Source organism: Nicotiana sylvestris, chromosome 3, assembly GCF_000393655.2.
Source record: "Nicotiana sylvestris chromosome 3, ASM39365v2, whole genome shotgun sequence".
NCBI lineage: Eukaryota > Viridiplantae > Streptophyta > Magnoliopsida > Solanales > Solanaceae > Nicotiana > Nicotiana sylvestris.
In genome coordinates this window covers 61,597,868-61,619,112 of record NC_091059.1, presented here as the reverse complement: position 1 = coordinate 61,619,112, position 21,245 = coordinate 61,597,868, and the positions used below count along the sequence as shown (strand labels likewise).

Below are 21,245 nucleotides of genomic sequence, written 5' to 3'. Positions count from 1 at the left end.
CAAGCCCAAAGGGCAAAACTCAAGTTAAAGGTTACGGCCAATCTAACACGATTCGGAGACGTACGAATTCTGTAATGAAACATGCCTTCAAATATCTTCATAAAATTGGTTTAAAAAGGCTACCCTCAGCAAAATTACAAAGGGTTTCGATAACATCAACCCTCAAAAACCTTATGGGGCACAAAATTGTTCAAACTCTCGAACAAGCTTATGTTAAGGCATAACAAAGTAAAGGGTTTCGTTAATACTAACCCCCGAAAACCCTAACAGATTTAGCTAGTGCTAAGGCGTAAACAAATTTTTATGATTAACTTTTTATGCCGAAAAGGGAGAAAAGCCATTCCTTTTAAAGCCATATCGGCATAATTCAAGAGCCTAAGGGCCATTATTGAGTTTGAGAAATCATCCTTACTCAACTAAAACCTAAGGGGCATCCTACTTCGAGTTTGAGCAGATACTCACTCAATTATAAGGACTACGCTAGTCCGATTTCGATCAAACTGCCCAAGCCTCATGAAAATTTTCAAGACATGGTCAAAATGGAATTTGTACGGGGCATAAATTGAAATGAAGATAAATCAAAGAGAAGAAAGATCTTATATATATATATGAAAATATTTACAAGGATCGGTTAGGATCCTACACAAAAAATTCAAAGAAGGAAAAATTCTAAATGCCTAATCCTCCCCGGGAGCCTCATCTTCATCTTCACTGCCCTCGGAACCACTCATGCTCCCAGAATCATCATCATCGGAAGAGAGCAACGATTTAGCATGAATCTCCTCGAGAGTCTCTCTCCGAGACTGGCATTTGGCATGCTCGGCAATGCAGAATGCTCGAGCCTGAGCAGCATCGAAAATTTCTTTTGCTCGAGCTTGAGAGGCCTCGGCATCGGATCGGTAGATACCTGCGATCGCCTCAGCATTGACTTTAGCCGTCTCAACCTTGGATTTGGCTTTGTCCAGCTCGGTGACCAACCGAGCCTCAAGCTCCTCCATTTTCTTGGCCTGACCTGAGCTTTCCTCCTTCATGCTTTGGAGCTGACATTCGGCCGATGACAGTTGGGTTCGAGCAGTCTCTTTTTCTGAGGCAAGGCGATCCATGTTTTGTTTCCACCCCAAAGTCTCCGCCCTCATCATATTGGCCACTTTACGGAGCTGTTCGATCATCTCGGCCTTCTTCTGAACCTGCAGGATTGAAGTATTAGTCATCATCCCCGAAGTGATACATCGTACTCCTAAAAAAATTCATTACCTGATCAATCAGGTCGGTATGCTCTTTATGGGTTATGGCCAACTCGGCTCGGAGGACCTTGATCTGTTCTTCTTTTTGCCCACTAAGAAGTCTGAGGGCATCTCTCTCCTCCGTGAGCCTTTTAAGATCGGCCTCATACCAGCTCAGCTCTGACCGGGATTTAGAGAATGCTTCCCGATGAAGCGTCAAGGCCTATGAAGAAAGAAAGGAAATCAGGCAAGAGGAAATAAAGGCAAAAGCAATATTGATAAAGGGAGCTAAGGCTTACCTGACTCGGGAGTCGATGAGCCTCATCGAAGATACTCGATGCATCACCTAGATCGGAAGCATCTTCGACTCCCGTGAAGCAACCGTGAAAAGGTCTTCCCCTTCGTGGGCCATTCCCACATCGGGGGTTGGGCTTCCTGAATTTGCCCCTCTGAAAATGTGGGGAGGGGCGGCGAATCGTCAGCATTTATTGCCCCAAGCAAGTCACTTGGGATGTTCTCTTCGTTCCGAAGGGCCTCGGAACCGGCCCCTTCAGGCACATCCGCCGATTGCTCATCACGGCGGGAGGCATCTTCAGCCTCCAAAGACTCGGGGACTTTGCTCGGGCCACCCTCCAAGATCTCCTCGGTCCGAGGTTGAACCTCTTCAACCATCACCGGTTCAGCGACCTTCGGAGCATTGATGCTCCTCTTTGTTCGAGCTACTAGCTCGAAGTCAGCATCTTCATCTTCTTCTTCTTCCTCCCTTAGACACTGAGCAACATTAGCAGGTATGGCAGTGGTGTCCTTTTTCGAACTGCGAGCCTTTCTCTTCTTAGGCTTTGGAGTCTCAGAGGGCGAGATCCTTTTTTTTCTTCTCCTTCGAAGGCTTCAAGATCGGGGGCGGAACCACCTCCTCCCCAAACAGGGGCCTCATGAAGGCAATGTCTCAGAAGCCTATGCAAAAAGAAATCAACTGAATGAGAAAGGAAACATCTCAGAAAAAGATCATCAAATACATGAAAAGAATCTTACCATGATTTTTGGCCTCCCATCGGCCCTTTGTCAAGTCGCGCCACGAGCGTTCGGCATATGAAGAAGTCGAGGTCAGTTTCCGAACCCAGCCCTCAAGATTCAAAATTGCACCAAGCATCCAAGAAATTGCTGCATCGCAGGAAAAGATGCTAATAAGAAAAGGCAAAAGAAACAAAACAATAAACAGAAGCTATAAATGGGTTTGTACTTACGCTTCATGTTCCATTCCTCGGGGAATGGCATCTTCTCAACCGGGATTATATTGGAAGTCCTCACTCAAACGAACCGTCCCATCCATCCTTGATATTTGTCCTCGTCTATGCTCGAGAACAGTACCTTGGTGGACCGATGTTGAAGCCTTATTAACCCGCCTCGATAAAGGCATGGGTTGTACAGTCTGATGAGATGGTCGAGGGTGAAAGGCATCTCTTCGACCTTGCTCACAAAGAACCGGAGCAGAATTACGATCCCCCAAAAGGAGGTATGGATCTGGCCTAGGGTTATTTGGTATTGGCAGCAGAAGTCGATGATGACGGAATCGACAGGGCCCAGTGTGAAAGGAAAGGTGTAAATGCTCAGAAACCCTTTCACGGAAGTAGTGATGTCCTCTTTGGGGGTCAGAATCACCACTTCTTTGTTTTCCCAATAGCAATCTTTCCTCACCTGCTCGAAGTCTCCCTCAGTTATCGAGCATATATATCTCGACATTGGCTCACACTGGCCAGGGACCGACAAAGTTTTATCGACTTTGAAGTCGGAAGTAAGATCGCACCCCCGGGGAACACACTCCTCAAGGCTGGATCCACCGGTATTTTATCGCCGGCCGGCCACGACGAAGAAGCTTTTTCCTTTTGAGGAACGATTTTTGACGTTTTTGCCATTTTTATATGGGTTAAAGAAAGAAGAACATGAGATTTGTTGTATTGAGGGAAGGTTGACAGCAAGATTTGAAAAATTTGCAGAACTAAAAAACTTGGAAGAAGTAGAGTGCTTTGAAGATTAAGAGAAGTTTGAAAGTAAAGTTTGGGAAATTATGAGGAAGGCCTATTTATAATGTTCACGGCGACGGTTCAAAGGCACTGGTAGCCGACCACCAGAAGCTCATTAATGATTTTGGGAACTGTACCGACGAGATGTTTCGGTCACTTTTTGTCGCTTACGTCACGATGATGACGTCATAACTGGTCGAGGCACAAAATCGGAGGCTTAATTCGCTTCTTCTCATTACATTCCAAGAAACGAGGGGACGATCTGTATACGGTTAAAATCGGGCTACCCGATTTTGCTGTTTAATCGAAACCATGGAGTTATTTCAAGGGTTAGTCTCGAAGTGAAACGGATCAAAGCGACGAAGGCAAGGTACTATGTTCGAGAATCGAAGTACCTGCCGAGATCGAAGCAGGCAGTGATCGAGGTCAAACGGGGCAGACTCCGAGTGAAATACAATAACGGGAAAGCGAGATATCCGTGACTGGTTGAAGATCATGGCGGGGATCTCGGAACGGATCAAATCAAAGGCGGTTAATTAGCTAATCATGTGATTTCCTTCTGTTATTAGAGTTGTACAATAATTAGGATTCATCTACTATATAAAGAGGAGTCCTCATCATTTGTAAGGACCCCGGACATTCACACAGATCAAAGCAATACAATATTCTCTCTTTAATTCTCTTGTTTATTAGTTTGCTGCTTTTTAACTGTTTTTGCTCTACTAGCTCGAGGGTATTCCAACTTGAAAGCTCTGTTCAAACGCTGGTTTGCTTTATCTTATTATCAACTTCTATCGCTAATCTTTGCATTTATCAATTGTATTAGGTGAAATCACGTATCCTTAAAATTATATTATAAGTTTAATTGTTATCCAGATTTTAGAGTAAACACATTTATTGGTACAAAGTTTCATTTGGTTTCTTTTTCACTATTCTTCGACCTTTCTCGAGCTCTTTAGCTCTTTCTCCTTATGCCGTTTTGTAGAAACAACATAAAATATGTGCTTAGAAATTTTTCCTTATTTTGCATTTCAACCTTACTTTCGGCTTATAAAATGTCCAGCTAAAACAATGAGATGGAACCTCTTTAATTACATTATTGCCGTAATTTAGGCGACAAAATTACATTTCAAGCCATACTTTGGAAACCAACAACTGTTTTCACTGTTTACTGTAGTTTTCGATCTTATTGATGAAAGATAGAAAAAAAATAGCAAGAGGGAACTTAAGCCTTAGAAGTAAACTTTTATATTAATTTAGGTTAGTAAAACATTCTGAATTAACTTCTTCGATTCATATGCACATGTTGGCCAATAGTTCAAGAATTGTAAGTAAAACGAATCTTAGTTACAAACTAAAGAATTGTAATATAACTTAGAGCAGATTTACTTCTCCATTAACTTAGAACGAATAAAAAAACAAGGCCCGCACAGTTGAATCAAAATGGTTTTGGCCTTCTTTATCAGGTGCTGGGCTGACGCAACTTCAACTGTAAATTTCTGTATCCGATCCCACAAGTCAATCTCAAGTCCTCAAGGGACATTCAAATTTAAGTTGGAAAAGAGCAAACTGCCTGATTGAAGCATCTTCCAGATCTAATGCAATTTGACAGTAACAATGTTCAACGAAATTCGTTTCAAGTATATCCTAAAGAGAAAGGAAACTGCAAAAGAGAGCAAAGAAATTTCAAAATGAAGTCGCTAAGAAAGCAACTTTTTTTTTTATTCCTCTTTGATCCCCCTCTTGTTGGAGTTATCGATCCTTTGGTGACTCAAACCCACAACCTTGACCATCGGAGAAACCTCTGTTGTCAAGAAAGCAACTTACTTCTTATAAAGGAAAACAAATTTTTGCTCATTAAGTCAAGAATGACACCTAATTTTTCATCCCAAATGCGAAGCCAGACATGTCATACTTATGCCTGAGGCCTCTAAATATTCAAAATCAAGGCTATAACCGCAGATCTCTACCCCCACAAGTAAAGCTACTTCACCTAGTAGTTACTCTAGATCAATAGGATCTAAAATTTTGACCAACAAGAAAAGGAAGAAGAATATGAATAGAGGTAGCAACATGTTCAGCTTCCCTACAGATTTGATAGTGTCTTTCTTCTTCATGATTGTTCGATTAAATAATATGAAGTCTGGGTCTTAGATGTTTTCTGGCAGCATAATGTCACATTTAAAGAATATCCACCACTATTTCCTAGAAATATATCGCTGTTTGGAACTCTTGCAGCAACTTTACTCAAATCTGCAGCAATTATATCGATTAAGCATGATTACGTTGTGAAAAATTAGAAACAGAAGTAGATGGCAGATTCTCCCTTTGCTTTCCTACTGGAATGGAGGTGGTAAAAATAATTGAATGACTTCCCTGCTTTAGCACAACTATAGCAGTCACGCAAACCTGCAGAGAAAGATGCTCACGGTATCAAATCTGACCAGTTCCTGGAAGCTGACTTGAGATGTCACCTGAAACCCAAGCTGGATTTGTCTTTCCTTAGTTGGAGGCTAGAAAATAAAAACCAGCTACTTTAAAAAAAAACTAAAGAATAACAATGCATGAGAGAGATGGAGATTGTCGGAAACAAAAATGTGACATAGCCATCTCACAGAGGATATCCTAAATGGCCAGATAAATTCTAACGAACAGGCGTGGAAACATGAATTTTGGAACATCAGAGTTAATATAATTTTACATTTAAAACCCTAAAAGAGAACGTAATCATATAGAAGCAGTAAATGCAATATATAATGATGGCAATAATATTGACCTCTAACAGCACGGGAATAATCATCTGCAAAACAAGCAATCAAGAAAACATAAACATAGCACTTTCATCAAAGATTTATATTTGAATGATATCGCGTGAAGGTTTTCACTTAGCATTAATAAATAGGGAAGCCTGTCTAACTCAGCATAAATTGCAAATAAGAGGTTTCTCTTTGTGCAGCAGATGTTATGTTTGCAACATTGAGCAGGAAACTGCTGAACATTTATTTCTACAATGCACCTTAGCAAGACAATGCTGGGAGCTTTTTCTTACTATTATGGGAGTGTCCCTGGTGATTCCACAGAAGATCGGTAGTTTCTCGGAAATCTGGCAGGCTCAAAAAGTGAAGAAAAACTTGAAGATATGGAGGACTATTCCCATCTGTGTTTTAAGGACTGGATGGATGGAAAGGAACAAGGCATGCTTTGAAGGGAAAAGGTTGCAGATTGCTAGAATCAAAAACAAATGCATCAAGAATCTATTTCTCCGGTGTTCCTGTAATACTTTAGATAGGATGGATCAGTATTTGGGTTTCTTATTTTTTAGGAGGAACATGTAATATGTTTGGTGGTGTGTTGGTTTTTTGACGTGTACTTGTTTTAGTACCATCTTGGTACCGGTTCTAATAAAAAATTTGACTTATCAAAAAAAAAACGATATCACATTTCTCTACTCTTTTCACACCTTCCTACTAGGAGTATTATTTTAATATAACTCTAGGAACAACATATAGTAACCTGTTCACACTCTTTTCTCTTGATCTTGCGAGAGTCAACACTGAGTCGCTAATCAGTCCATTCAGGATGAGGGATGGGTGGAGGTATTACACCTAAACTCCTAGATGTTATCTAGGAAGTTGTTACATTTTTCCCTTCTCGTAAATCTTCTAATCCTGCACTACAAAAGTTCCTTTTTCCTTCTAATGCTTTCTTTTTCGTACATGGAGCAAGGGGAGGAGATGTGGGAGATAAGCAAATGTAACTTGAAACAAAACTTCGAGTACCCTTTTTCATAAGCTAACCTAAGAAAACGTGGTATCAAAGCCTAGGCCAAGAAAAGAAACCTTTTCTCACTCAGAAGGCTCATACATAAGAAGCCACAGCCTGTTTCTCCTAATATATAAATTTAACCACTTTGATGGAATACAAAGACCAAAAAATTCTGGTGAACAATATAACATTCGCAATACAAATTTTAGCTTACTAGGAGACCCTTAGGGGTCGTTTGGTAGGGTGTATAAGAATAGTGCGGAATAAGCATTAGTTATGCAAATACTATTTCTTATCTACTGTTTGGTGTGGTGTATTAAAATTATAATGCATTGCATAATTTTTAAGAAAAATAGTTGCTTACAAAAATGTCCTCCATATTCTCTAGCTTTAAGGGATTTTAAGGACAATTTTGTCTTTAACCATGCTAATGCATGCATTAAAGCCTTGGTATTACTAATGTCATGGTTTTCTATGCATTACTTATGCATAGGATAATGCCAAGTATGATGTATAACTAATACAAGTATTAGTTATACATAAGTTGGAAAAAAGTACCAAACAAGGTATTAGTAATGCATAGAGTTAATGCTTGCATTATTTATTCTAATACCCCCTACCAAATGACCCCTTAGTATATTAGAAATATAACCACTAGAGTATATTAGAGAATCCCTGGTGTTAGATAATCCTTAAGTACGAATTTTTGCAATATTATGGACCCAAACAAAGCATTTATGATATTGAGGATTTACGCAGCCGACCCCAACTAGCATGGGATTTATAGTTATCGTCGTTGTTAATAGCCATGTCAGCCTAGCTTCACGCCATCACCTGTTGTCTCATAATCTTACTTTTGCCTTGGGTAAGACTAAGATCTTCAAAACTCAAATCTTCATCTATCTGAAGACATTTTTGTCCATCTCCACCCTACACCAGATATGTTTTCCTTTCCGCTACTACCACTGATTTTCAGCTTATAGAGGAAAGACCTCTACATTAGCCCTATATCCTTTCATTCTTTCCAATGTTCCCATGAATTAGGCAAAAGAATTAAGGAACATTTAATCAAAAGGGAATGAGAAATTTTAAGTAAAGAGCAAGGGCATGGACTTGCAGCTCTTGAAAGGTTGATTTCATTACATTCAGCCACTAATCAAGAACATGAACGGTTAAAATGCACTACAACCTCTTAAACATCATGCTCTATTCAATTCCATTTCATTCCAATACTAAATACTTTTATCTTTTAATACAACTTGGAACTTCTCTAATAGAGTTTGTCTAAACCTTAAACTTATCACTGCACAAACATACAAATCTCAACTTAGCTCCATTTGTTCCTTTTCCCTAAGTCTCTGGGACTGTTAACTCTATTTTCTGTTAAGCAAATATTTTTTTTATGGCAAAGACCATTTTTCAGGGGCTTGCTAAACGAACAACTTAACCTTCAACTCTATTTTTTAGATTAATGAAGAAAAAAAAAACATTATGCAGTATAAATAAGGCCAAAAAGGTTCCTCCTAGAAATATAAATGGGAAACATGGGTAATAGGTATACCAGATGATATTACAAAACAAAGGGGAAATATCACTTTTAGCCCGTGCCAGAAACCATTTACATTTGATAACCGAAAAAGTGTACAAGATTTGTATTTATTTTATTTTTTTTTGATAATTATAAGATTTGTATAATTTTTTGTATGTATCGTACAAAATGTATATATACAAAATATATACATTTTTTTTGCTATTATTTTGAGAGAGGCTATACAAACAAAAGAGATTACACATTGTACCTCATTGTTATTGCAGATCTGATCCAATGGTTATTCTCCACAAGGACATGGGAATGCCTTTTCATCTTCAAGGATTACAGAGTGGTGGACACATGCCTTGTAGTATGGCTGGTATGAAACCATCATGACCCAAATATAATTTCTTAGATGGTATTACAACTTCATAATATTTCAACGATGACAAATAGTATAATTTGGTCTAGACAAAAAATATTAAGAACAGAAAAGAGAAGTATGGTAATGCAAGACTTAGCTAAAGATAGGGCGCAAGGGAAGAAAAAGCTCCATATAGGTGATACCTACTAGTTGGGAATAGGTTTTAGACTTGTTAGAGAATAGGTGATACCTATTACTAGTATATATATATATATATATATATATATATATACACAGACAGTTATTTATAAATTGTATATATATAACTTCCTTTTCACTTTTATGCTAACTTTATTTTATTTTGGTATGACGATGATATGACCTGAGCTTAAAGAAAAAAATTCTACAACTGACCCCAACTTGTTTGGGACTGAGGCTTGATTGTTGTTATATGGTGATCCAAGAAAAAGAAGAAATACACTAGCATAGTGAACATTCCGAGATATTGGTGCCAAAGACATTCAAAATAGGACAGCGAGAATACTAATGGTGCATTGGTGCCATGTATTTTTCCTTTAGATTTAACAGCCACCCTTGTGGAAAAAGGGTTGTAGCACAAAGCTAAAATAGTTTGAGAAAAGAAGGCCGAGAAAATAGTTTAAGGGGAAAGTTGCAAAATAGCCAATAATTAAGGGGGTTATAGAGCATTTTAGTTCCAAAAAAGTAAAGCATTTCAGTTCAAAAAGATAAAGAGCAAATTGACAAAGCTTTTAAAACACATTAACTAGAGAGGGAGAGGACAAACCAGAGCTATTAACCAGAGGAGCATCAGCATGATATCTGATCTAGGACCTTACCAGTTGATTCACCACCTGTACTGAAATAGCTCAAAAAGAAAGGCAAACTAAATGCTAACCTGCACAAGTTAACCATCAAAGCAAGCAAACGAAACAATGTTTTAATTAATTTTAAATATGCAATGGGAACGAGCTCAATGAATAGCTAATAACAGCATCTGAAGGGAGGTGCTGCAGAGGAGCTATCAAACAACTACAACTCAAGATAACTACGATCAGAAACAACAAAAAAGACCACTGTAATGCTGCAGAGTTTATGTCAAAAATCATGTCATCAGAACGTTATAAATTCAAAACCTGAACAATATTATGGAAAATATATTTACTCTAGTTCCAAACGACCTTTTATAGACAGCTTACAACACCATTGAAAATGTCATCTCCAACACAACATATATCAAGGTACTCATCCCTCGATCAAAGTTCAAATATTAATTAAACTTTTGAAGATCATGGACATCCAGTGCCACTTCCACTGATAACATTATCAGAGAAACTTAATACGCGTCATCAAATTTATCATTCTTGAAGATCACAGTAGGCGTGCCTTCAGGATCAAAAGCTAAAATACAAACAAGTAAAATGTCATTACATGACCATCATTTACTTGAGCTGTTAAGCTAGTGCAAACTCTTTCACAATTGAAAGTTATGCAAATTTCTTCCAAGAAATAGCTCAATAAAAAATCCATCAGGCTGTCCCTAAAAAATAACCAGCAAAACAGGACAGGTTCGAACCTGTACACATGACACCTGAAGGTAGTATCATACACCCATTCAATATTATCCACATCCAACACCTAGTATTGGCTCGCCAGCTAGCTTATGTGATCAACTAAACCACAAGAAGGTTTTCACAAATGAAAAGAAAAACAAGACCAACCAAGAGAAGCTGTCCATAGATAAACACAAATCCTAACCAAGTAAATTTGATTTCAATCCTGGACCTATTCAAATTGACTGAACCATGTACAAACTTTTCGGACCTAAATCCCTAACCAGATTAAATCAAACCAGACCAAACTGAATGAGGGTTCAGAACTAAACCAGCCAAATCAACAGGCCTGTATAATCAAATTGTGCAAGTTTTCTTTTCTTTTTCTTTTTTATAAATAAATATCCAATTATGCAAGGTTTATGGACTAATAAAAAAGATTATATCTAGTTTCAGGCATTGACATCTTTAGAGTTTTAGAGAAAAACAAATGTAGGTTCTTTAGATTATAGGATCAGTACATCCACATGTAAATACTCCTTGTCTTTTCCAACAGTGGATATTGCACATAAGGAGAGTATGTGTCATCAAATTTATCATTCTAGGTGACCGCAATAGGAGCGCCTTCATGGTGAGAACCTAGAAATACAAACAAGTGAAATGAGAGAGCTATTGTACAAGGAAGCTACGTACACATTTCGAACTGAAAGCGAGATCTTGCAACCACACCCGAAGAAGCATGCAACAAAGCTCTTTTCCTTTCTCATTGAAGTATGCAGCGAGGAATCGGGAACACTGATCTAGACACAGTAGTATCAATTGAGTTAGCAAATCTAACGTGCCTACAAGCATCTTTTTCCTTTTATTTTTGAATTTGGCACTATTTAAATAAAAAAGAACCTACAAAAAGGTTTTCACAACATAACCAGCAACTACTTGAGCTGTTAAACAATGGCAGATGCTTTTACAAGTGAAAAATATGCAATTATCTTTCTAGAAAAGAGCTCAATAAATCATCCATCAAGCTGATAATAAACCTGTACATATAACACCTAAAGGTATTATCATCTAACCATTTAATATTATCCAAATCCAAGACCAACAAGAAATAAAATAATAGTCCCTCCATTCATCTTGTTTGACACCAGCAAGGACTTTGAAACATAAAAATAATATGCATAAAATAAAAAATAAAAATAAATCTAACAAAATACAAAAAATCAGGTCCAACTATATGAGAACACCTCATTACGAACAAAATGGGGATGTAAGTATTAGATGTCTAACACAAAAGTGACAATCTTTAGATACCATTATGCAAATTTGAAGTACAAACATTTCACTAATTGAACAGTCAACAGATACCAGAATCTTGTTCAGGGAATCACCTAAAGGACATTGAAGCCATTGAACCAATGTCAATTCTCTCCATCAAAACAACATATCAAGATCCAGACAAAGTTGAAACCGCACAAGGCAAAACATGTAAAAAAAACACACAAAACCTAAAACATCACAATTCTAAACCAAACAAATTTTAATAGAGATACATAAAAATTCTTCATTCACTATAGCTATCCAAGTTCAATAGAAACCCTAATTTGTCAATGTGTACACATAGAATCCTCAAAACCCAAGATAAAACAAAACCCTAAAATTGATTAAGATCTGGTATATCTGGTAACAGCCTTTCCACCATCCAAAACGATTAAAAGTACAAAAAATGTCAAAATTCAAAACCAAGTAAATTTAACAGAGAAAACTGAAAATTCTTCCTTCTTGATATAGATGTCCATTACATACCACAAATTTCAAATGCAACCCTAACTGGACAATTCTTTACATCTACAAACCCTAATCAAAACACAAACTCTAAAATTGATTAAGAGCTAGTAAATTTAGTAACAGCCTTGGTACCCTCAGAAACAGCATGCTTAGCCAATTCACCAGGAAGCACAAGTCTCACAGCAGTCTGAATCTCACGAGAAGTGATAGTAGGCTTCTTGTTGTAACGGGCCAATCTAGAAGATTCCTGAGCCAGCTTCTCAAAAATATCATTAATAAAGCTGTTCATGATCCCCATAGCCTTACTGGAGATACCGATATCAGGGTGAACCTGTTTCAACACCTTGAAAATGTAGATCTTGTAAGTTTCAACTGACTTCTTTACCCTCTTCTTCTTCTTGTCTCCTGCAGCTGCTCCAGCGCCGTCCTTGGGAAGCTTCTTCCCTGCCTTTGGCTTCTTCTCTGCTGCCGCTGCTGCTGGTGCCTTCTCCACTGCTGGCTTTTTCTCAGCGGGCTTCTTCTCGGCTTTTGGTGCCATTGTGAATACTCTAGAGAGAGAAATAAAATATGAGAGAGAAATAAAATATGAGAGAGAGAGTATGAGAAATTTGAGGACTTGAAGGTGAATTTGTGAAGAGATTTGGAGTGAGGGGTTTAATTATATAGTGGTTTGGAGGAGAGTTGTTATTGGTCCTGATGGAATGACGCGGATCATGAATTATAGCCGTTGATGTTGGATATGAATCGACGGCGAAGAATTGTTGGGAACTTAAAGGCGAAGTGTCTTGAGGAATGATTTGAAATTTTGAAAAGTTTTCCGCTTTTTCTTTGGTTGGCGGTAATTCAAAAGTGAATTTCGTGTTCCGGAGTATTTATGATTCGGTTTTGGTTTTTTATTTTATTGGATTTTTTAATTCTTTTTGCACATGAAATATAAATTCAATACCAGAAATCCTCTAGATTTATTAACACATGTTTGTGTATGGTTTAGTATCAATTATAAACTATCACTCCCACGACCATCATCCTCAAACACAACCACCCGCCCGTCCACCTTAACCGCCACCACTAACCACTCGCACCACCATCATCAACCATAGTCATCAATGTCCACCATTATAAACTATCCAGAACCACTACAACCAACCAAAATCGCAACCAATCATTTTCTTTAGTGGGCATTCACAAGCACCATCATTAGCCATCGCCACCACCAACTACCATATTATTATTCAAAAAGTATTTTGTTAACATAATATAAGGTTAAATGGTATTTTATCTGAATTTATGTTTATTAAGTAAAGATAGTTTTTTCACATTCAGATGTTGAAAAAATAAACAGTCTTAATCATTTAGTATTCAAATTTTAATATTCAGATGTGTATTCAGACTCAAGCATTCTAATCTTAATATACATCTTATAATTCAGATGTGAATTCAAATTCAAACGCCTTAATCTTAAAAAAAATGAGGCATACATATACTTAATTGGAATGTACTTCAAAAAGATACAGAGGTTGAGGGTTGGGCATAAGGTTTGCCAAATCAAAAAAAATCTAACTAGTTTAACTTGGTGACTCTTACACTACTCTTATACATCGTGAGTCAAGGTCCTTATTAATAACCATACATTTAGGAAAATTAAAATCAATACATCCATTATTTGAAGTAGTATTCTTAGAGGGTGGAATTACTGCAATCTTGGGATTCTTTGGCTACCAAAAGCCAAATCTAATTTGGATATTTGGATATCCAGATGGATCCCAAATGTTCCATGCCTTAGAAGTTGTATTGAAGGTCCTTTGACCAAAAGTGATATCTCTCTCAGAATAGAAGAGTCGTGTAAGAATAATAAATGGAGCCTATCTAAAATATCCTTCAATCTACCTAATAATATTTTCAATAATTTGTGTATCATTCCACTACCCTTGAAAAATTGAACCAGCCATATTCTTACTTGGTATGGCAACAGTAATGGTCTCTTTAGTACGAAGTCCTATTATAAAATTATTGATGGCCCCTACTCTTCGAACAAAGTCTTCACTTGGATTTTGAATGTAAATTGTCCCAATAAAATTAAGTTTTTCTTATGGCAGTATTTTCATGAAAGGCTTCCATGTGGATCTTATCTTCATCACTTAGGTATTAATATTGATGCAATATGTCTTGTGTGCATGCTTCTACATAAACTATAAATCATGTTTTCTTCTATTGTTCTATTGCTAAATTATTCTGGTCTAAGTTAGGATGCCCAACATAACTATTCTTATCACTACTCATTGGCTTTGTTCGGTAAGAGATCTAAATTTACACACATCTAATTTCGATGTTAATTGATCAGAGTTCTTCCCTTTTTATACCATGGAATCAGTGGATTAATAGGAACGAGAACAATCAAACTAACATGGCTTTATCTATGGCTACACAAAATATTCTTCACTATATTGTAGAGTATAAATTTCTATGTGTTGATGACTCTAGTATCACCAAGAATTATATACTATTTTAACGATCTTATTTGTGGTTGCAGATTGTTTATGCTGCAACAGAGACTCCTAGAAATTAGATATACCTTCCGTTAAGGAAATAAAGTCGCACACATATCAACAAACAAAGCTTCTCATCAGTCTAAGTTGAACAAGATCACATGCTTTGCAAGGCCTCCCATTTGTGTTAACCATGCATTAGAAAAAAGATAAACTTGGTGTCGTTATTTTTGTTAAGCAGTTATCTAACAATGCATGTAATATGCTATCAAGTATAGGTAATCTAAAAGTCTTAAGCGGACATCGCTATGGAATGTAATATGGTGGAACAAGTTTAGTATTAATTTAATATTTCTATTTTCTTTTTAAAAAAATACAAATAAAAGTACTTAGTTATGCATATCACACATATCTTCAAAACTAGAATTGACAATTTTGTTATGGATCTGTCATTTGATTCATGTTGACCACATCTGTGTAGTAGACAAGCATATTCAATGTTCATCCAGTTAATGTATATACTCATTCATTGAGTTGCAGTTTTTATTGCCTAAATGTATTTTCAGATGATATGATTGAACATAGTACATTTGACATATCTTGAGCTACAATTGTTTACCCGTAAAATAGTACGGTTGAATTTGCAACGTGATTTATAGATATGCAGATTAAGTTGATCTGAAGAAATAAAATAATGAAGAGCAAAAGCGAGTAAAATAAGAATAATTGAAGAAGAGACAAACCTGAGCTTTTAAATTGACATCTCCGGAGACAAGAACAATGTTGAAAACTTAATATTAGCAGAGTAAAGTTTTACATAATAAGAAAGAGTAATAGTCTTTTTTCATACAAGTATTTTTTGTCCTTCAATCTATTGATTGCCAAAATTAGGGAAGACAAAATCCCCAAATCATGCTCCTCTTTAAGATGAATAAAGACCATCTTGATAGTTGCATAACGATTGATAGTAAATACTAGGGGTGTTCATGGTTCGGTTTGGATCGGTTTTTCCCTAAAAAGAAACCAAACCATTAAGTCGGTTTTTCAAATTTAGAACCAAACCAAACCAATTAAGTCGGTTTTTTCTCTTCGGTTTATGTCGATTTTTCGATTTTTTCGGTTATTTGTCGTTTTTTTCTTAAATATAAGACATACACTACCAAATACACATATCAGCGAACACATTTTCAACGCAACACTATCAAATCAATTACCCTTTGAGAAATCTATTATTTACCAAGATATATTGATAATAATTGAATCAAATAGTGATGAATAATTTAAGGACTCAATTAAAAATATATTATTTTAACATGAAATACATTTTTACACTTAACAAAAGAAAATTACCAATTAAACTAGAATGTAAAGGTAAAGAACTGTACTAAAAGTGCAAACGATTAATATTTACTATAAAAATTTTAAAACTTTGTATAAAAGTGTGTGTATATATATAGAGGTGTAATAATAAATTTAAAATAGCTACTCTTATATTCGGTTTGGTTCGATTTTTTTTTTTTAATTAAAACCAAAACCAAACCAAATTTGATCGGTTTTTAAATTTCAAAACCAAAACCAAACCAAAAAGTATCGATTTTTTTGGTCGGTTTGGTTTGATTTTTGGTTTGGTTCGGGTTTTCGGATTTTTATGAACACCCATAGTAAATGCTATGATTCTTTGTAACGACTGCTCCTTTAATGTTGTCTTCTCCAACTGGTACCTCGATTCCAAATTCTCTTCTTCAATTTTGATTCCTTCGGAGCTTATACAACACCTCGATCACATATTTATACCTGGTGTCAGCTATTTGCTGACTCATATCCTACCTGTCTTTACTGCCACATGTCAATTCGACGATCCACCTATCATCTATTAATTTTACCCAATATAGATAGTCCCCCTACTTTCAGATGACTCAACTTGATATGACCATGAAGTAGATAAGACTTTCTCTTTTCTTGACGAGAAAGTTCTTGAACGGTTTCTAACACTTGAAAGGACGCACAACTCTTTGTATTTAATTAGCCGAATACGAGTTGACGTGTGATTCGATAATTATTTTCGTCAGTTAGCTAGGTGTGATGGCCTTGCATTGTGCTGCCTATAAACTTCTTCCCTTTTCACCACCTTTATCTTCACCTTTACAAATTTTCTTCTCTGGGTCTTCCCGAAGCTTTCCTGCAACTCTCATTTTCTTAGTAAAATTTACAAATTCATACTTTTCATTACCATGTCTTCTGCTGTTTTTTCCCAGTAACACATCTTCTACCCCTAAACAACATAACTTTATTTTAACTTATTCATCCACCGACACCAGACTTGCATCGGTGGTGGCCTATCCAAGAAGAACAAGTTTAAGAAACATGATACCCGACATCCATCTACATACACAATCATCCACTCTCAATTGTCTTTTGAAAAGGATCTTCATGTTCAGAAGGAATCTTCTTATCCTGATAATGACAAAAATAGAGTTGATGGTAAATATCCTTATTCTATTCGCCCGACCAATATTTTTGTTGTAAAAGAGGATTGTGACTGGAAGAACATTGAGGTTTTAGCCCCTCGTGAAGTGTAGAGGATTATATTCAGCACACCATGGTATATTTACGTTTATACATACCCTTTTCACTTTAAGACTTGGCAAGAAAATAGTCCCAATCATATAAGAGTTTTGTCGAAAATACCATGTTTGTTTGGCTCAAGTGGGATCGACAATATAACGGATGGTGGCTTGCCTTCGATACCTATGTTCCTAGGCTCAAGGAAACCTTACGCTTGTATCACAATCTAAACTCCCACCGGATCCGTGACTACGCCTAACACTCAAATAACATAACTTAATAATCTCAACAATGGTAATGTCATAAAATATATGAAAAATAGCAACAATATTGCAACTACAACAACCCAAATATCTGGTGTCAACGAGTACATGAGCATTATTCAATACAAAACTGTCTGAACGATAGAACAATGATAACAAAATAACCAAAAGAGAACTTCAAGGTCTACTAACGACATATCAGCTACTTTGTAGTCTCCACAAGCTGAAACCGGTGTAAACCTCTAGCAATCATCGCATCCTGAAGTACCTGAATCTATACATAAAGTGTAGAGTATAGTATGAGTACAACTGACCACATGTACTCAATAGTAACAAATCTAACCTGGGGCTGAAAGTAGTGATGAGTTCGGAAGAAAATCAGCGAACAACACCAATAATCAATAACAACACATGATATAATGATGACATAAAATTAAATAACTCAAAATATATCATATTCAGTTTGTTCACAATTATGGAAAATTAAACATGCTTTCCAAGTATAATAGTCAAAGCCCAATTTTCACCGAAATTGCTAAAGCGTGAGTTTATCAAGGAAACTGTGATTTTTCAAATTTTTAGCAACAAATAATACGTTTCATTTACCATCTAGCATGAGGAAAAATAAATCTTTATGCCTACATGTCAAATATACATGTCATGTCAATAACATTACAGTGAAGTCATGAAGTATACTCACCATCAGCACACTCACAGTGCCTAGTAAAAATGCTTATCACCATCTCACACACGATCATATTCAACAATGTATGGATGCATGGAATAAATGCCCCTCACCAAAGCACATATATAACACCGTGTTTTCGCTTACTGTAATATCATACTCCTGAGAGGCAGATCATTGCCCAAGCGCTAATCAACAATCAATATAATTATTGTAGCGTGCAACCCGATCCAAATATCAATCCATTGCGGCGTGCAACCCGATCCAATATAACTCACAACACGGCTTTATGACCCACACCAGTCATCAACCGCTCAAGTCTCAATAGCTCACATATCATAAATCTCAGCTCATCACATATATAAGGAAATAATAGCATGTGATATGACATACACGTGGTGTACAAAAACTGAGATATAACATGCGGATGAAGAATTGTGACAGAGAATATGACTACAATTAAGGCAAACAACTCAAATAACAAGAATAGACCTATCATGTCTCAAACAAATACGCACATAGCCTAGACATGATTGCTAACATGAGTCATAACTCAAATAATCATACAAGTGGAGAAAATACGGATATAACGAGGCATGAAAGCAAACAAGTCTTATAGTAGCCTAAAGTCTACCCGAATCATGAATACTCGGTGTGTGCACACATGCCTGTCACCTAGCACGTGCGTCACCCCAACACATCTCAAGTATCATAGCTCACAAGGATAATTACCCTCAAACTAAGTTTAGATATGTTACTTAATATCATTAATAAAAGCCATGGAAAATAACCCCAAATAATAAAGCTATGATCTTGGTTCAAATATGGTAGGTCAACCCAAAAAAATCAATCTCGGGCCCGCACCCCGAAATCCAAAAAACTCACAAATTCTGAATACTCATTTCAATATGAGTATATATATGTTTCATCCAATTTTAATATCAAGTCGACCCTCAAAACATCAATTTTTACTCACTAATATCATAGTCCAAAAACTCCCAAATTTAATCTTTAATTCACCAAAACTAGGTGTAATAATCCATGGATAATTAATATCTAAATACCAAAATCAAATAAAGATTACTTACCCCTTCAATTGTAGTGAAATTCTCTCCAAAGATCGCCTCCAGCCGAGCTCCGCAACCCAAAATAATGAAAAATAACCAAAATACTTCAAATTATAAATCTGCCCAGCTAATCCACATCTGCGGTTCAAAATGCCGCACATGCGACACCGTTTGGGAGGTCCCTTCCTCGCATCTATGAGGTGCACTAAGTGCTCGACCACCTGCATATGCGGACCTCTAAGCGCACATGCGCTTTCGCTTCTGCGGACAAATCGGCGCATCTGTGGTCCCTGCTCTTCCAACCCACATCCGCTTATAGGGAGAACTCTATGCTTCTGCACCTACGCATTTTGCGCTCCACAGTTCGCATATGATGACTCAACCTTTCCGGCCACGTGCCGCATCTGCGGCCATCCAGCTTCTACGGCATCGCACTTACACCCCATCCATCGTAGGTGCGAAAGAACTGTAAGCACGTGATTTTTGCCCTATATGAGAATTACTCCCCAAAAAATTCAAAAATAAAATGATTTTTCTTTGGTGTGCAATTTTGTGATATTTTGAATAATTATTTGTATTTGTCTGTGCGTGTTTATTTGCTAAATTAATAAAAAATACAAAAATATGTCGCATTTTGCATGTAGGATTTAATTCTACAATTGTTAGTAATTAAATTTGTTTTACAAAAATTAAAAATTACAAAAATAGGCATCGTTTGCATTTTTAGCATTTAATGTCCAAATATACAATTTTATGCTTAATTAATACTTAATTGTGCGTTAATTATTATTGGGAGTTAATTTGCGCTTTTATAACTTAATTTAGTTCTTAATAATAGTTTAAGTATTTTTATAATTTAGTTTTAGAAAAATAAAAGAAGAAAAGAGAGCGGAAATATAAAGAAAGTCGTAATTAGGCCTCTTCTTCAACTTCAAGCCATAGGCCCAAAAAATGGCCCAATCTTCCCTACGACCCAGTCCATTTCAAACCGGGTCGACCCGGTCCATAACCCAACACCCTTATTACCTTGCATTTCAAAAATAAAATAAAAAAAAAAAAAAAAATCAAAAACCCTAACCTAAACACTAAACTACCCGCCGCCCCTCATTTTCCTTCTTCTTCCTCAAGCTCCCCTCCCAAGCCATCAATGGCTGACCTCACCAACGTCGACCACCCTCCACCACGACCACCCTATCACACTCACACACACACGCACCAACAACTCCATAGTTGCCCTCCTCCATCGAGCTTCGTCATCCATGGCGAGCTCAAAGCTCATCCATGGCTTCCCCTACTACGTCGCCTGCTTCTTATTCTTCTTCTCCACTGTTGTTACTACCATGGTTGCGTCACTGCTGCCAGCTCCACGTCGCCATGGCTGCTGCCAGTTTCTTCTTCGTCCTAGCTCACCCTAAGTCGCCGGAAAACTCGCCATGCCCGCGATCACTTCTGCCTCATCACCATGGCTGCACGTTTCTACTTCACACTGCTTCTTCTTCCCGCAGACGACGCCATAGCAGCTGTCACTGCTGCTCCGCGATGCTACAGCTCGCCGTGGCCAGCTTCTTCGGCTTTCTTCTTCGTCATCCAAACAAATCCAATTGCAGCTGCTTCAGTCCAGTCGAGTTCGCATACTTGATTGAGTTTTGGTCGATGTCGTCGATCACTGTTCGAGTTCGTCGTTGGTTGGTCGTTGTTCGTCGTTTCATTTCCGGTTAGTTGGTTTTTTGAATCTCATTTATCGTCCATATTTTGTTTGGTATTTTTCGGATCCAAAATCGATAAATGATTCAATTCTTGTTTGGTTTGTTCTTCGTTGAAATAATTTTCTAGTTTGTTCATATGTTTTGATTGAATTAATTTTCAAATTTCAAATGGAAAGTTAATTAGTGGTTTTTTCATGTTTATTTCATGTTTGT

General features: G+C 37.0%; 2 protein-coding genes across 2 annotated transcripts; both read right to left on the bottom strand.

The window, feature by feature from the left end:
• Nucleotides 1-677: 677 nt before the first annotated feature.
• On the bottom strand, nt 678-3,136 carry LOC138887437 (uncharacterized). Its single transcript, XM_070169192.1, has 5 exons — nt 3,062-3,136; nt 1,782-1,994; nt 1,523-1,672; nt 1,255-1,446; nt 678-1,187 (listed from the first exon to the last, which is right to left on the bottom strand). The coding sequence occupies exons 1-5, from the start codon at nt 3,134-3,136 to the stop codon at nt 678-680; spliced, it is 1,140 nt and encodes a 379-aa protein (XP_070025293.1).
• Nucleotides 3,137-12,223: 9,087 nt separating this feature from the next.
• LOC104244716 (histone H2B-like) lies at nt 12,224-12,944 on the bottom strand. Its single transcript, XM_009800189.2, has one exon. It carries the CDS (start codon nt 12,796-12,798, stop codon nt 12,358-12,360), a length of 441 nt encoding a protein of 146 aa, XP_009798491.1. The 5' UTR covers nt 12,799-12,944; the 3' UTR covers nt 12,224-12,357.
• Nucleotides 12,945-21,245: the final 8,301 nt, after the last annotated feature.

Bases quoted from the DNA above. Each gene is read 5' to 3' on its own strand.
- LOC138887437 (XM_070169192.1), bottom strand. From the start codon at position 3,136: ATGGCAAAAACGTCAAAAATCGTTCCTCAAAAGGAAAAAGCTTCTTCG. The intron at 1,673-1,781 runs GTGCCTGAAGGG...CCACATTTTCAG, and splicing joins GTGATGAGCAATCGGCGGAT to AGGGGCAAATTCAGGAAGCC. The intron at 1,188-1,254 runs GTAATGAATTTT...TCAATCCTGCAG, and splicing joins ATACCGACCTGATTGATCAG to GTTCAGAAGAAGGCCGAGAT.
- LOC104244716 (XM_009800189.2), bottom strand. From the start codon at position 12,798: ATGGCACCAAAAGCCGAGAAGAAGCCCGCTGAGAAAAAGCCAGCAGTG.